Source organism: Coturnix japonica, chromosome 1 (assembly GCF_054131305.1).
Source record: "Coturnix japonica strain WE chromosome 1, WE-NBRP24, whole genome shotgun sequence".
NCBI classification, from domain to species: domain Eukaryota; kingdom Metazoa; phylum Chordata; class Aves; order Galliformes; family Phasianidae; genus Coturnix; species Coturnix japonica.
The window spans coordinates 53,840,841-53,857,858 of NC_140663.1; the positions used below are offsets into that span (position 1 = coordinate 53,840,841).

Genomic DNA, 17,018 nt, shown 5'->3' on the forward strand with positions numbered 1-17,018 from the left:
TTGAGTGATGTGTAAAACTGAATATGGCATGAATAAGTGTCTGCTTTACCTTGAAATTTATTCTTGTTCTGTCATAGATTATATATTCTATAATTCAGTATTATACATCTCTTCTTGCTAACCAGATTTGGATGACTTTTTTCTGAAAGCTTGCCTGGATCAACCATTGACATTTGCTCAGAATACAAATGTGTGTGTTTTACCTGAGGTACTGTCCTTGGGAGACATTTTTCTCTTGGAAAAATAAACAAGTAGCTCCTCCTCCTTTGCCTCCCACCACCTCTCCTTTGATCAACATGACAAAAATTCATCCTGCCTCCAGCTGGGCAGGAACAGCAGCCGAGGTCAGGATTGTCCTCTAGGGATGTTATTCACCTCTTACTGAAGCCTCGGTTTTGCTGAGAACAGTCAAATTCTAATGTTATATATTAAAATAACGTCCTAACAGATGTTATTTTTCCTTTTTTTAAAGGAAAATATTCATACCAAAAGTACATTAACGTTGCAGTGTTGTTTCTAAAATCAGAAAATTAAGTTGACTGACAGGATTAACAGTCACGTTGCATGCATGTTTTTAAAAACCTGTTTTAGCATCTGTGGGCCTTAAGTGTCTTATAGTTGGTTGTATGCAAATTTTCTCCAAGCAAATTTATCCCTTCTTGTTTATTTACTTGTCTGTTGCATAGTGACTATGCATTTTGATATTTTTTGGCTTATAAGGAGCTTGTACGCCAATTATAACTGCTGCTAATTGTACTACAGGAAGTGGTATTGCTTTACACTTTCATGCTTAAAACCACAAAGTAGTCGTATTTCTATATCAAATGTTGGCCTTTCTCTCTCACATACTAATTTTCAAGGCTACCTACAAATCCCTAAAGTTTACCTGTAGAGATGTAAAAACAATATGATAACTTTATAGCATAATTAAACCATATTTTGCACGCGAGTGTAGATGGGTGTGCAGTGGTGCTGGCCTAAGACAGGAGACTTCTAAGGCCTGTCTTTTCTCTAGCAATTAGCTAGCATGCATGTTTTAGAGTGTACAACCAGATGAATCTGGTTTTGAAATCTATAGCTAAACTCTGCTTGATGCCATGGAAATTGATTGGATTTTTACAGTGTGACCTCTGAAAAGGGACAGGATTAATTGGTTGTTTATTTGTTAAGAAATGATGTGTTTGTGTGTGTCTATATATACATATACATTCATACATATGTATATATATGTATGAATATATGTATGTATGTGTATATATGTGTATGTATGAATATATGTATGTACATATACATGTACATACACACACACACATATATGTGTGCATATATATATATATATATATATGTATGCAAAAATTACTGGAAAATAAATAATCAGCAGGTTTTGGTTGATCCTGTTTTCCAGTATGCTGGATTTTTTGTTCTCATCATGAAAACTAAGTGTAGTTCAGTGGTTGTAAGTTGAGGATTTTTAGAGTTTCAATCAAGAGAACAAATTGTACCATTCCCTTTTGTTGTTCTTGTGGAGTTGTTTTTGTGGGGTTTTTTAAGCAAAACTCTTTGTACTTCTGAAGTGTCTTTTTCTTTCTCTTTTTCTTATTCAACACACTTTCCTACAGATACAATATATTTGTTTTTCAGTGGAAATTGAAGACCTTAGCCTCAAGACATCTTTTCTAATGGGCAAAACCATATTCCCTTTCACCCAGCCCAGACCAGCTCAGTTATACAGGATTTCAGTTCGGACTTTAAGGACAGTTTTGTTGTTTCCTCTTCACACGTCCTACATAAGGATTTGCTTGCAGTTGTGGAAGACTTTGGCTGTGAAGAGCAAACAGTTTATAACACTTTGTGTTTGTGAAGTTGGTTTTCTCAGGCTAGTAGGTCCTGCAGCCATAATGACTGCAGCCATCTTTTTGCTCTATCAGTTCCGATGATGGTGATAAAAGGTACAGGGAAAGAAGTACAGTACTGCTAACATAAATTTTCAACTATGTAGGATGATGGATTCCAATTTGAATATATATCATGAGAAGAAAAGCAGACTAAGGAGCTAAGGTAACAAAGCTTTTTAGTAGTTTTTTAGTGGCTGATAATTATTCTGAGTATGGTGGAATTCTTTCTGTCCAGGCAAGCAAATTGGTAGGAAAAATGTATGGAATAGAATTAAAGGCATCTATCAGGCATCCGGCAATTGTGGATGGTATTGTGGACAGAAAGGAAGGAGTCTCATACTGTGTATATCTGCTGAGCGGTCTTTGCTTCCCATTTATGGATATTGTCACATAAGCAACATCTTAGCTGGTCTGGACGTTTACTGCTGAGAGTGTACTGCCAGCACTGGGAATTCCGGACATCTCTTCAAGATAAGATAGGCATATGATGCAGTAAAACTCAAGAGTTAAAGTTGGAACGGATTTTTTCTACTTTTAGAGGGTTATCTTCATGTGACTACCTGTACACTCTGTCTTTCATACTCACCACCCTGCACAGCATAAAATACTAGATGTTTCCAGGCCACTGTAAATGCATTATGTGACAGATTATATTGTAGAACTAGTTGGTTTTTAGACTTCACTCCCATACACAATAGGTATATACTTAATACTTTGAACTTTTGTATGTTCTAAATCTCTTAGCCTCTTTATTTTCTCGTTCCTTATACCACTGTGCCTTTCTTGTGCCTTTAGTTTTTACTCCAGTGCGAAAGTGGTAGTGAAAAAGCAACTTTCAACATATGCTCAGAAGACAGTATGTTAACAAGAGAAGCTTTCTGTTTGCTCAGCTCCACAGATGTGAAAATTACCAAAACTGCCTAAATCTTGCCACACATACAGGAATTTGCAGTACCTTATCCCCACCTATTTACTGACATTACCAATGCTATTCCATACATCATACAGACTGTTCTGTTTATGTAGAAAGCGAATACTTCTCCATGCAGATAGATACCAGTACGGTTTGCATGCACACGAATGTATAGTGCTCCCTTACCTCCAGGTTTGATGTAGAAGCAGTTGAGCTGAGTTTCATGCACCAGCTTCCCCTTGTACTTCGTTTCAGATTCCCCTTGCTGGTGGCTGGATAGCGGTTGGTATGCTTGCCGAACCAAGGCTTGAAACATAGTTTAAAATTCCAAGGAGCTGTGAAACCACCGAGCTTGAATATATTTTCTCAGTATAAAGGAGGTAAATTCCTTTTAGACAATTGTTTCCTAATGCAGAGTTATTTTATGTAACAGCCTTGTGCAAAACCAAAAACCAGAGCTACCAACAACTTGGTTCTTTCATCTAGAAACTACTTTCCAGCTCTCTGACGCCTTCGCAATATCTAATGCACTGTTCTTCCTTTCCTTGCTCCTCTCCCCTAATCCTTTTTTTGTCTTGTGTACCTTATGTTCCGTTGGAGCCTTCTCCTCCCCTTGTGGTTTTTCAGGAAAACTTTTTCAGGACTGAGAAGTGGAGATAATGGGCGCCATCCACCCGTCAGCTCGTCACCTCACGGAGCCATGGCGATCTCTGGTTTCTGTGTATCAGCACGGACTTCTCTGATAATATCCTCTTGTGTTTGAAAAAAATAGGTTTGTCTAACAAGGGGTGGACTTCAGTCCTGACATAGCCAGAAAACTTCTCTTGGAATGTGAGCTTGCTCGCTCTCGCTCTTTTATGTGTGTGTGTGTATATATATAAAAATATTTGTAACCTTCTCTGAAAACACGAAAGATAAATATAGGAACAAGTGTATCCCACAGTACATATACAAGCTGCCCACTTCTGTCTATTACTGATTTAATACAAGCTCTTGAGTGCCTCATCAGCTCCGTCTTCGTCAAAACAAGCCTTAAATCATAAATAAGCAATATTCTTCAATTACAGGAGGAGAAAAAGAAACCCTTTGCAAGTATAAGATAGCATACCCTTTAAAGGACAAGGAATGTGTTACATACAGAAAGCCGGTGTTAGTGTTCCAGTGGAATTCCACTAAGACTGCAAATGCAGTGCTGCTTTTTTGTCTAAATTGGCATACAAACTACGAAGTGTGTTGGGCTTAGTATTTGGTATCTGCTCTACTTTAATGGCTCTGGTTGCAACTCCTTTGTTGATTTTGCAGAGCAGAGCTTGTTATGGTAAAATTTGATAAAATCTAAAATCTCAGTGGAATAAAATATTTTTTTTTAATCAGTCTTCACCAAAAATGAGGCTTGTACCTGCTAGCTTCATTATTTTGGTCGTATGTACTCCTAAGCCTCTTAGAGCCTCTTGCAGTAATCCTTTTGCATAGCAGAGAGATTATTTATATGAATAAAAGCAGCCAGAGATCCTGTAGCCAGGAAGAAAAAAAAAGTGATGTAAGACACATGCTTTGGGTCAGAAGTCAACAGCAGAGGGACTATAAAGGTTCTTCCTGTGAATCATCTGGTGCTGCTCATTGTCTTAGACAGGATATAGATTTTAAGTTTGATGAACTCCACCGATTTTTTTTCTCTCTGCCAAACAAACTGCCTTTCTGTAAAATTTCAGGTTTATTTGCTTTATGACATACGGTACTAAATCTTCTACGCAGGAATGTGTAGCATCTCTCAGTAGACAGGTTTTCATAATTAGAAAAGAAGGAACAATGTCTTTTTATGTAAAGTATGGTACCTGCTTGCAGTGTTTTGTTTCTTTTTAAATTTTTGTCTCTCTCTTTTTGTGGTGGCTTTTAGTTTTTCCTGGCTTCTCTCTCATTCACATTTTTTGTCTTTATTGCACAGAAAACAAAGTTAAGGTTTAGATTGACACTAAGAGTTAAAAGCAGGAGGAGGGGACAGAATGAGGAAGCAAAAGATGATTTTAATATTTTATTCCTAAAGGACCATACATGTGGTGTAGTACTTCCAAAGTAAAATCAAATGATGCACTTTCACTTTCTGTATGAAAATATGCCATTGCTGTAATGAAGATCACCCAGTGCACAGTTACGGTTTTAAATCTGTGCTGAAACGTACCTCTAAATTCTGTACTCAGCAGCTCATGAATTTTAGGGCTTGCGCCAGTGCTGTTTCAGTATTTCGAAATCTCTAGCTGCAAATATAAAATTAATTTTATAATTTGTGATGCTGTCACCTGTTGGATTACATGCTTAAAACAAGGACATTGTATCGGTTTAAATTATTTTTGCCATGACAAGCTTGATTTTAGAAGTATGTTCTGTTTCTCCCACTGTACAAGAACTTACACTTGTGTTGGAAGAAAGTAGAAAAGTCACTGAACTGCTATGGTAAGCAGAACAATTAACTTCAGTGGTTAAGATTGCTTTTAGAAGATGTGCATGTATATGGTAAAAGAAAGAAAGCGTAAGGTAGTTCAGAGAGGCGGCACTTCTGTCTTTATGGAAGAAATTATGATGTTGCAAGTTACACAAGAAAATAGATCATAAGGTATTCTTTAAACACTTGTTTAAATTTATATCCAAATGATAAGATGTGATGATCCTTCCATTTTGAACAAGTGAAAGTGCAGCAGTCATATGTGAGTGATAAATGCTACAAGGTGCAGATGTCTATTGAAGCCTGACTTGAAAGTATAGTCTACTCACAAGTGTGAACCTACCACAACTGGAATAAACTTAATACTGTTCATCTGAGATTTTGTGAGAGTAGTAAAAATCTTTGCTGTGTCAGTTGAATTGTATTGTATTCATCTAAATTAGATGTATTTAAGAATTTCCAGCAGCAACTCTACAGAAGAGAGGGTGTTATTTAAGTCAGAGTCACAGCTGAGTATAGCAAAAAGGAATTGCCATGGAGAAATAGAGAATATTATTAATGTGTTGAATATTACATGTTAACAGAATGGGAAGAATCTGCAAAAGCAAATATTTAAGATATGCTGTAAATGTGAATATCTGAAACACCAAAAAAAGTGGTGCACCTTACAGTTACTTATTTCTAAATGGTTTTTATATTTTAGAAATAAAGAGGTAGTGTAGAAAAAATGAGGAAGTTGCTTGTCCCTAAAATGATGGCAAATACAAATGAAAAGATGGAAAAAACAACTTGGTCATATTCTGGTATTTTTTAAGGTGTCTGTTCTTACAACAGCAAGTGTGTACATACATACGTACATATATATACGTATATTCAAACAGCTTAGACTTTAATTGTTGCAAATTAACAATTTTATTTCAGGTTTGCGAATGTATTTCCAGTCCATTTGGGGTCATCATTCAGATTATAATACACATTCAGGCTTCAGGGAAAAGAAAAAAATAATAATATGCTATTGAAAACCTTTTTAAAGTTAAAATATTCTTAATTCTTTTTTATTTCTTTTTAAGGAAAAAAATATATGTTTATAAATGATGTCAGCATTGTTTGGAAAATGACTTGCCCTTGAAACTGACTGTAGCTCTGGAAATAAAGGTTTGCTTTGACCCATGGCAAGTACATCAGAGATGCACACTGGAACATATTCTTCCATTGGACTAAATCATAAAGGAATACTCAAACCCATCTGTGTCCTCTACCACCCAATTGTGTATGTTATTTACAATGGAGAAAGCTTATTGTAGCAGAACTGAGTTGCCACTTACCGTAACTTAGTGGAGAGTAGGATGGAAATATAAAGACAAGACATTGAAAAGGCAAGGGCAGAACTCCTTTGTATTCTTTAAAATATGAACAAGTTTCCTTCTGGATGGAAAAGCAACGTCATAACCTTCTCCTTGGTTGGACTGTGTTTTCATTGTTTTTAGTTAGTGCTGGATATGATTCTGTGCAAAGTATCAAGAGGAGAGCTGAATTTCTAGCTTCCTCTCTTTCACTTGTGGTGACGTTAAGTTAGTGTAAGCTTTTCTGCTCAAATAATTTATGGGTATATATTTAGTGTAGCTAGATTAGCGTATGGCATTTTGCCTTCTGTTCTGATCAATCACATAGATGAAGGCCTGACTTCATTTCAGTGTGCACTGAAGACCTTTCTAATGATTTCTAATAGGAAGTTAGCCTAGATAATAGGGTACTGCTAAGCTAGGAGAAGTCATGGCTTTAGATGTCAAGGAGTTAAACTTCTTTTCAACTAAGCCATCTTCTGGTAGGGTTTTCTTTTTATTTGCAGGACAGTTGCTTTTGTTGACTTAGAATTTTGGGACTAACTTTTTAGCCTTGTGAAAGACTTCTTTGCTTAATTTTTCAAAGTCAGTGTCTATTGTATGTATGTATCAAAAACAGAATGATACTTCCACCTACCACATGTTTATCTTAACATCTCTTCACATAGAGTATATGCTCCTTGAATGAGACTCTGTATTCATTTCCATTACAAAAGGTGGTAGAGCTCTATTCCATTCGAAGTATCAAAAGTCTGTTGTGAAAAAGTAATGCAAACCACTTGTTGCTGAAGAGCAACTTATAAGAACAATAAAGGATTTATTAAGAACAACTTGTTATTTTAGAAATTGATAGCCTGGCCCATGCGGACAGACTTCCTGCCTTAATTTCAGTATCCTGCATCATCATGATTTAAAAATTACTTGAAATGATGTTGCAATGACAGGGGATGCAACTGGAAAAAAAGTGCACTGGGCCAGATGGATCATAACGTAGATTCTATTCCTGTGTCATGACCAAAATAACTTGTTGCATCACGAGAACACAATTTTAAGGTAAATGTTGCAAATTGAGTTTGGGACCAGTCACTCTCCATTCTCTAACCAACTGTCCTGGTTCTGTCCCTCCCAGCTTTTTGTGCTCCCCAGCCCCCTCGCTAGCAGGGCTGTCTTATCAATGGTTATAAATATCTAATGGGCAGGAGTCAAGTGGATGAGGCCAGGCTCTTTTCAGCGATGGCCGGCGACAGAGCAGGGAGCAACAGGCACAAACTGGAACACTGGAAGTTCCATGTGAACGCAATGAAATACTTTTTATGAGGGTGACAGAGCATTGGAACAGGCTGCTCAGAGAGGTTGTGGAGTCCCCTCTGAAGATATTCAAAACCCACCTGGACGTTTTCCTGTGGAACCTGTTGTAGGGAATGTGAATTTGCAGGGATTGGCTGATTATCTCCAGAGGTCCCTTCCAGCCCCTGTAGTTTGGTGAAACATCCTTGGGTTTGTACAGCAAATACCATTCTTTTCCTTGTCTGTATAAAAGTCACTTAGATTATGGAATCAGGGTCTTTATCAGCCTTCAAATGAAAGAGCAAGTACTCAGTACATTGACAGATACGTTTCTTTCACCTGATTCTTAGGAACAAGTTAAGCTCACATCAAAACACAGTTTTCTGTTGATTGAAAGTTCTTATTCTACTTCAGTTTCTTGGCATTTTTGTGCCTGAGATGCCATAAAAATGTTGATTTCTGAGAAATTCCAGAAACAACAGGACGTATCTAATCTCTGTTTCTAGTGTTAAGAAACAAATGCATTTGTTTTATATATACTTTATACTGACTGACTAATGAGTGGTGAGAGGTGCAATCCTGTTTATATGCCACATCGTTGTCAATATGGTATTATATGATATTTTTTCCTTAGTGTTTTGTTCAAGCTAAGCAAAATGGTGCATTTAAAAGGCCACAAAACTGAACTCTCCTAAACTAACAGATACCAAAGTTAAGGTTGTTGGTGCAATCTCCCTTTTTTACTCATGGATTTTTAAATTCTATGATCGTAATCTTCTGCAGTAAAGATTTCCTATAGTCATCAAGTAGTCTGAATGATATTCATGTGGAGTGGCTACTCAGTGTTCTGTTTTTTCTTCATTACGAACACATGGGCTTCTTACTTTGTCGTCTGCTGTGGAAGCTCTGTAGCAGGGTCAGAACTACGGATTGTTTTTCTTTTGCTGTTGTCTGTGTCAAGCAATATAATAGCTGATAACTTGTCGTGCTTTGCTTAGGTTAGAAGTGTTATTTTCTTCTACTTTACAATTGAGATCATGGGGCATGGCGGTTAAAATCACAGAGATCCATTAAATGCAGCGTGTGACTTTAAATTATTCTGGTGCAGTTTTTCCAATATATTTATCATTCATGTATTCAAAACCACTTCCTACAGACTTCAGCTGTGATTATAAGTAGCTGGTGTTTTTGCAGGTCGTGCCCTCAGATCTTACACCCAGGTCTAGGATCTCACATCAAGAACCGAATGTGAAGCATACACGCTCAGTGACAGCCACTTATGATGACATTTCACAACTTGCGTACCATTGCATAATATCAGAGGGACGGCGTCAGAGATGGTATTCAGCTTGCAGAGACAGCATGCAGCTGACTTAACTGCAGATATTTTAAGTCCTCTTTCCTTTGTTGCAGTCCTGTTCTGCTTTATCCTGCGGAGCAAGATGTCGAGTTGGAATGGGCAAAGTCTCCCATACTTGAGCCTGATTAAAGTGCATTGACCATCGTATGGCTAGACTGTAATCATAAATACTGTATCATAGATAGAGGGATTGCATTTGCCTTAGAGTAAAATGATAAAAAATTAACATGGCATGTCTTCAGTCATGTTTTAAGTTAAGAACTCATTGACTGTATAACCTACAGTTGGGGCTTTTTTGCAGTGGGTCTGGCAAAATTGATGCTGCAAGGATTGAATGTGTACTAGAAGAAGAAATCTACCTTTCTAAAATTCAGAAATCCTAAAGATTGATATTCCTTAATTTTAATTATGCTTTCATTTGGATAATTTAACTTATTCTAGTTCAGTATTAACTGTATCTTGTTGATTTGATAGCTGTGTTATATCTTTCTAGTACTACTTAATCTTGCTAATAGTATTACAACTTCGGTGCCTCTTTTCCCCTTTATGTAATCAGTTCCTTATTAAGTCGCATTTCTTTTAGTAAATCAAATGAGTTGGGAGCTGTTGAATGCAGACGACTAAATGTATGCCATCTTGTCAGTACATAAGTCTCTCATTATTGGTCTTTTGTTAGCTACTTTTCATGTGGCTGGCCCACTTGGGGAACAAAAGATATTTGATTTTGATTTGTCCTTTCTTTTTCTGTTTTTTGCAGTAATCTCTTCCTGGATAACTTGATAGCTGAAGCTGGGCCTAAAAGTGACATAATATTTCTTTTATGCTGCAGTGGAAGAATTAGCTTTGTACCTTCGCCATTTAGTGATTCACTTTTAAGATGTGAACATTTTAGCAAAATTACCATTACCACTCTACAGATTATACTTAGGTCTGGATTTCTGTTTTATCAAACAGCCTGATAAGACAGAGGGTGGATAAGAAAATAATCTCTTTAGTTTTAATCCCAATGAAACACTGTGTGTTTCCATGCTGGTAGAAAGCCTGCAGTGAATTTTGCATTGTATGTCTGTTTATCTTTCTTGTTAGTGTAGAGCATTCCAAGTTCTTAGTTTGACAGTTGCAGTTTGTAATCATCTCAGTTTCTGTTGTTAGTCATGGGTTTTTGTGTGTTGTCATATATAAAAGAAAAGCTTGCCATTTTTTGTTCATCATTAATGAAGAATGTGATCATCAATAGTAATTTTTACTTCTTTCATTTCCATTTTTGTTCCCATAAGTATAGCAGAATGAATTGTATGAATTTACAATGTGGTTAGCTGAGGTGATAAGTGCCCAGTAGGAAAATATGAGTTAGCATATTTGGGGTACCTGGTATCTCAGATCACCACCAGAGTATTTCCTCCTTGCTGGTACATTGTTCTCCCGTGCATGAAAGCATTTAGAGTACATTGTGCTGCATCAAATGGAGCACCTGCATGATTCTTTCTCAGTGTACTCAGAAGTATTCGTCTGATCTGTCTGGACTGATGGAGCAAGTGTGGAAGGGAGAAAAAGAGGATTCCCCACTTCAGACAGTGTAATCAGACAGAGTGTTGGTCTCCAAACTGTGTTGGTCTCCAAACTGAGTGAGGTAACCTGGCTTGTGTCTGCTGTTGATTCCAGTCTTCAAACTTGCAATGACCAGAAGCGCTGCAGTATTTCCGTAGGACTGACAGGTTTCAATTTTATCCAGTAGTCATAAATAGCCTGTGACATACTTGGTCAACTGGCCAAAAAATGAACCTGTTCAACCTGTCTTGCACATTCAGTGTTGTTTTATCAGTACTATTCTACACTGGAGATTCTTTTATAACAAACAGAATCTTGATTAATTAAAAGAATTTTGACTTGGACTGCTACACTGTTGCAGTGAATATTGTGGCTGTGGTATGGACAACACTAACACATCATAAAATATTTGAATATGTTGAGTTAGAAAGATGTGTAGTTTTGCATTACAAGTCAGTGTATTGGAACCTTGCTAATTATTCACATGCTTTTCTACAGGTTTGCAATTTAGTACTGATGGTATATGTTAATAGAATAATGTCTGTTTTAAAGGTATATGGATGTAAATGTCCACGCTACAAAAAGGGAAAGATCTAGGTACTTCAGCTCATATGTTGGACATTTGTAGGTGGATCTTCGAACCGCTGAGGTGCATTGTTCACTGTGATTTTTATGGTGAATAACAGAAATCATGATCAAACTTGAAAATTTAGCCATGAAAAGGACTATATACATTACAAGAGGTACTTCTTGTCTGTCTACAGGATAGCAGGATGGCTTTTTAGATGCTTTTCACTGCTTTTTTTCCGTGTTAAATAGTTGAACTATTTTTAGCTGTATAAAAGACAACACGTGGCTGAAAATTAGAGGGGAAATGGTGATAAGTACTACACTTCTGTCTTGCAAACAGCTGCACATACGGTTTCTTTTCAAATATTAACAAAGCTAACTTATACTTTATATGTCATGGGTTTGTTCTTTGGAACTGAAGCAGCGATTGCTTTTGTATTCCTCTGATACAAGGAAATATCACATGATGAGTGTTGGTGTTGTAATTCTTTTTAAACGGATATTCTATCCACTTCCTCTCCTTGCAGATAGAATCTAGCCCCTACTGTGCTGGAAGGCATGTTAGGAATTGCTTTATCGTAGTCTGATTAAAGGAAACTTTTTCTACAGTGTACTAGGAGGGGAAGAAGGAGAAAAACAGGGTGGCTACGTATTTGCTACCATATCGTATAAGGAGAATGTGTACATTTCACAAGGTTGCAGAGGGATTGCAAGGTACTGGGGGGAAGGTCCAGATACAGATAATAACTTACGGGATTTAACTAGTTGATAAAATTACAGAAGATCCACGAAGAAGTAGAGATGTGTTCATACTACCATAACAACTTTGATGGTATATGCGATAAGCCTCATGGTTGTTGGAGGCTGAACACGTCTTGCGTATATTTGTTTGCAATGCTGCCTGCTGTACACTAACCCCTGGGATCTAATCATTATAATATGACAGCTGGAAAATTCACAGAGGACAAGTTATTAAGCGGGAAAAAATACAAAATGACAAGCTTCTGTTTCAGTGTTTTGAGGAAAAGAATCAGAGGTACCTTTGCCTGTAGCCAACGTTCAAGAGCTCTCAATGTACATTCTTAGGTGCACCTTTGGATCTGTTTTGATTTTGCTGGAGAATTTGAGGTGTTGCTTCTTTAGAAGGGGAAATAAAAGACATAAGAACTAAAACTTACAGGTCACTTTTAAATATCTAGCAGGCAGAACTGCTATCAGATAGAAATGCTGTTTGAGAAGATGCTCATAGTTTGTGTTTGATGTGCATTTACAGTGTCCATATATGGGATTTGGTTTTATGATAAGGAAGAATGCCAAAGAATTGCAGAGCTCATGAAAAAGTAAGTGACGGGTAAACAAGACTTTGTGCTTTTTTTTATGTATGTATTTCTGTACATACATGCACATTATGTTACTAGAATGGTTGTACCTTTCTACTTGAAACCTGCTCATATAGAATTTGTTGCAAGTAAAATTGTCTCACACCTGTATTTTATATATTCAGAAATAATTGCAGTGCTTTTCCCATCATTTGCTATGCAGGTTTCTAGCTACATCAAAGTGTAACAGTTCATCTGATTTGTTTCTTGATAATTCAGATATGTTTTATACAGTTGTGTTCTTTGGGAGGGGTTAATGTGTTTCTCAGTTTGGGGAGATTTTATCAATGTAAGTATGGACTATCATGAAGGAATACTGAAATAATACAGTTTATTCATTTTATCCTTTTTCTACATCATGGTTGAAAACTTGTTTCCTTCTTTCTCACCATCATGTAAAGAATCCACTTTGCATTAGGAGAATAAAGAAAGGCTTTAATTAGCTTTGAATTCATAACTTCTATGTACATATTAAGAATATTTTACATATGTTATGCAACCTTAATTCTGCAATGAAATGGGAGATGAAGATTTCCTACAACACTGTATTAATCTTACAACATAATGGATGGCTTTTTAACTGACACTGTAGTGGCTGTTTTTTTCACTGTCACTGCTTTTTCCATTTGTTCAGGATTGACAGGTCTCATTCATCTGTTTTTCCCTCTGCTTGATCTAATGACTGCCTTGTTTGCAATGATTTGTTTCTTAAGACTACATTCTACAGGTTTTCTTGCATACTTGGAAGAGGAAGGAGCTGAAATCTTACAGATTTTATCAACATACATAATCTGTATTTTTTTTTTTTTTAAGAGGTATAATGTGAAGTTTATGTAGGAAAAGGACGCTGTAGGAATGGACACTTTAGATGTAGTAATTGTCTGTGGTATAGAGGGCTGGACTTACCATTATGTCACAGTTCATGTAAGGGATAGGAAGAGGAATGATTTGGAGCTCAGTCCTTGTCATCCCAGTAAAGCCACGGGAGGCTGATACAGTCAAGCCATCATAATTAGGTACTAACAGGGGGCAATGTGAAAGCATAGTCAGAACTGAGAATCTCTCCTTTTCATGTCATCCGTACCAGTCTTAACAGCCTGCTTAGCAAACGTATTTCCGTAGCCAGAAACATGCCGAAGAAGTGATATCAATTCTGACTGCCAAATATCAAGTGCCTTTTTTCGTGTCCTACAGTACAAGTCCAAATAAGGCTCATCCTTGTACATCTCATTACGTAGCAAAGTGCTTTGACTCTTCTGCCACTGTGTTCCAGATTGGACTTGTTTAGAATACTGGATAGGGATTTAGTCATGTTTCCCCTACATCTTTTTTTAAAGAATTCACTGCTGCTTTTCATTTTGCAGTGACAAAACATTGTTAAACACCGACTGTAACAGTGGTGGGGTTTTGTCTGGGGTTTTTTGTTGCTTTTGCTCTGTGTTCTGCAGCTCTGAACTGACTCGGTTATGACCCAAGGAATAATTGATGGGGATGAATTTCCAGAAATAAGCAGTGAACCCTAGGAAACCCATTTTTTTGACAGCTAATTTTAGTTAACTAGCTCAAGTTTCAGTTGGTGGTGATTAGGTACTCTCAAACTGGTAATTTACCACAATAAAAACTAGTTTGCAGAGAATTCATGGTATTGTAAACCATGTGTAGTCATTTATAATAGCGGTGTTGTACATGGATTAGAAAAAAAGAAATACCCTATCATTCAGCCAATTGGCTGTGTGTTTTAATTCTCAGCATTCTACAATAATAATAAAGCAGCTGGGGCAGGAAATTGGTCATTTGCTGGTAGTTAATGACTGATTTGTGTGTGTTTGCCATCCTCTGCCACCAGCAGAACTGAATAACATTATACATTCCCCGCTCCTTCTGGGTATGGAAATTGTGACTGAGTTATGGAAATTTCAGGGTATGACCCACTCTATTTTAGACTGGAGAAAATGTTTCTTGCACCTGGTCAAATTATGCTTTATTATAAATATTTAAATAGAGATTTTTAACTGTATTGTTATGTAGTTTGGGAGGTGAGGGAATCAAAACAAATTTTTTAAAATTCTTGTAAAGTAGTTGTAGTCAAACTTTTTATATTTTACCTGTTTTTGTCTTTGTCTTGTGTATTCTCCTCTCACCTCCTACTTTCAGCCTAACTCAGCAAGAGCAATTCAAAGCACAGCAGGGCACGGGAACAGGAGTGTCCCCTATGATCACGAATTCCACTAATAACAAAGAAGTGGATATCTTACGGATGCTTACCAAGGCCAAAGACGAATACACCAAGGTGAGATTTGCTATCTCAGCTCTTGTGTTTGGTGATACTGTGTTGCTAATCATCTCAGACTTTACATTTTAAAACTTTTTTTGTTTTTCTTGTAAAGTAATTTTACTCAATGTTAAGCTGATTTTTGGGCAGAATGCTCTGTCATTTTTTGAAAGTATATACATTTTGTCAGAAATTTCTAAAGATTGGAAAGAACTGAATTCTGTCAGCAACTCCTCAAAGACAACGTGAATGAGATTTGATTATTTGTTGAATGCTGGGGTATAAGGGCAAGTGTAAATTGGCTTTCGTTTTGACCTTTAGAGAGCCTGTGCTTTCAGTACATGAAATTTGTGTCCCCTTTTAGGTTGAAGTATTCAAAACTGCTAGTAGTTTCTGTGGCTTGCACAAATGGTTTACCTTAGGGAAAACCTTTAACTTTGAACTTAGTGCCTTTAGTTGTAGTTATTGTCTATCTTAGACACTATTGGAAGCAAATGAAAAGGTTGAAATGTAGTGTGATACTGCATTGGTCTCTGAGGCTTCTAAACCAGGGAGTAACAAATGGACTAATAATGTTCTCTATTATTGGATAATCAAAAATGTTTTACTTCAGGGAATAAAGATCTAATAATTTTAACTATTCATATATGTGCTGCAAATTGTTTCAGAGCCTGCAGGTTCCTACAGCTGTTTCCTGTATTTCATAAGTGTTGCCATGCAGCAATAAAGGTCATTACATAAGTGCTTTGAGTCTAGAAGTACGTATGTTTTAAACATAAGCATAGGGGGAAAAGAAAAGTTCACTTTGAGAAATGTGACTTCTTATCCTCAAATAGAGCAACTGTTTGAGTTATAGTAACATATATGCCTTTTCTTTTTTTCTGTTAATATAGTTTATTTTGAAGCTGGGATCTGTTTTGTCTGTAATAAGGATTTAATATATTAATAGTCAACAAACGCTTCCAGTTCCTCGTATCTTTTTTTATTATTTTTAAACTGAACTGGTGTCTAATCTTGGAATAGAAGGAATTTGATTACTTCAGTGTTTCATAATATAATTTCATTAGATGCCTTAAGAATGGAAAACTAGAAAAATATTGGGTGGACATTGGATACTATGAGAAGGATGTAGTACATGTTTTAAAAACTACCTTCCACTTCTACACAGCACATCAAGATCAAGGAAAGGAAATTGTAGATCTGTGTTTAGTAGTTTCTTGATTTATTTATTTTTTTCTGCAGCTAAGTTCTTTGCCAGATTTGCATCATACCTCATCTTTAATCTTTCTGCTTATAGGGAAATAACATGAGAACCTTTCCTTCTGGGACATGAGCATTATTATCTGACTGCTATTGAGCTGTGTTTGTGCTCTTTCTTGCTTGATTGGTAATACAAAATTAGAAAGGGCATGAAAAATAAAGTCAGTGACAGCTATTGTTGTATTTTATGCCAATATGTTCCATAGCAGTTGTGCTTTTTGGCTCTTTATGACATTTACTTCTTTGTCAATATATGTCTTAGAGTTTACAGTACTAACATGCTGAAATGGGTTATGAATTACGTTGTTCTTCTTTCTGAATTCCATATGGTTTCAGAAAATAAGGTGCCTTTTAAATTCTTGTGAGCCTTAAGATAAGAATATCATTTTTTCCAAGCATTTAAGGAATTCCACCTAATTTATAAGTCCTAGGTTATTATTTCTAAAATCTGGTGAGAAGTGTTTCTAGGAGGCTTCATCATGATAACTAAGAAGACAAGCACTTGAAGAGCTGCTGGGGTACAGAAAAAGTGCACCAAAATGTGTTGTTCCTTAACCATTGTGCCTTGCCTTGTGCTACAGTATATAGAGTGGTTTTAGCTCTGTGCTACACAGTTCCTCTCTAGCATTCACCCGTTTAATTCACTGTCCTTTGATCTGTTAGAGGTCAGATGAGGTGCACAAGCTTTGTATGGTTGATGTGACCAGAGTAACTGAATCTTCCCTCTTCATTACCGAGGACACACAGGAGG

At 36.6% G+C, this 17,018-nt stretch overlaps 2 protein-coding genes across 35 annotated transcripts in view; one reads left to right on the forward strand and one right to left on the reverse strand.

Moving 5' to 3' along the window:
• CACNA1C (calcium voltage-gated channel subunit alpha1 C) overlaps positions 1 to 3,213 on the reverse strand; it is a 449,097-nt gene extending 445,884 nt beyond the window's left edge. For all 32 annotated transcript variants that reach the window (XM_085540251.1, XM_085540241.1, XM_085540190.1 and 29 more), the window contains exon 1: positions 2,995 to 3,213. In XM_085540251.1, coding sequence (XP_085396377.1) covers positions 2,995 to 3,124 — 130 coding nt within the window. In that variant the 5' untranslated portion in view covers positions 3,125 to 3,213. The remainder of the gene's footprint in view (positions 1 to 2,994) is intronic.
• Positions 1 to 17,018, forward strand: part of DCP1B (decapping mRNA 1B) — a 42,627-nt gene that overhangs the window by 7,353 nt on the left and 18,256 nt on the right. Inside the window, exons 1-3 of one of the 3 annotated variants that reach the window (XM_085540323.1) lie at positions 10,795 to 10,868; positions 12,630 to 12,696; positions 14,890 to 15,025. In XM_085540323.1, coding sequence (XP_085396449.1) covers positions 12,689 to 12,696; positions 14,890 to 15,025 — 144 coding nt within the window. In that variant the 5' untranslated portion in view covers positions 10,795 to 10,868; positions 12,630 to 12,688. Of the gene's footprint in view, positions 1 to 10,794; positions 10,869 to 12,629; positions 12,697 to 14,889; positions 15,026 to 17,018 lie in introns of those variants that run through there. The other 2 variants (XM_015865297.3, XM_085540329.1) reach the window with 2 other exon arrangements.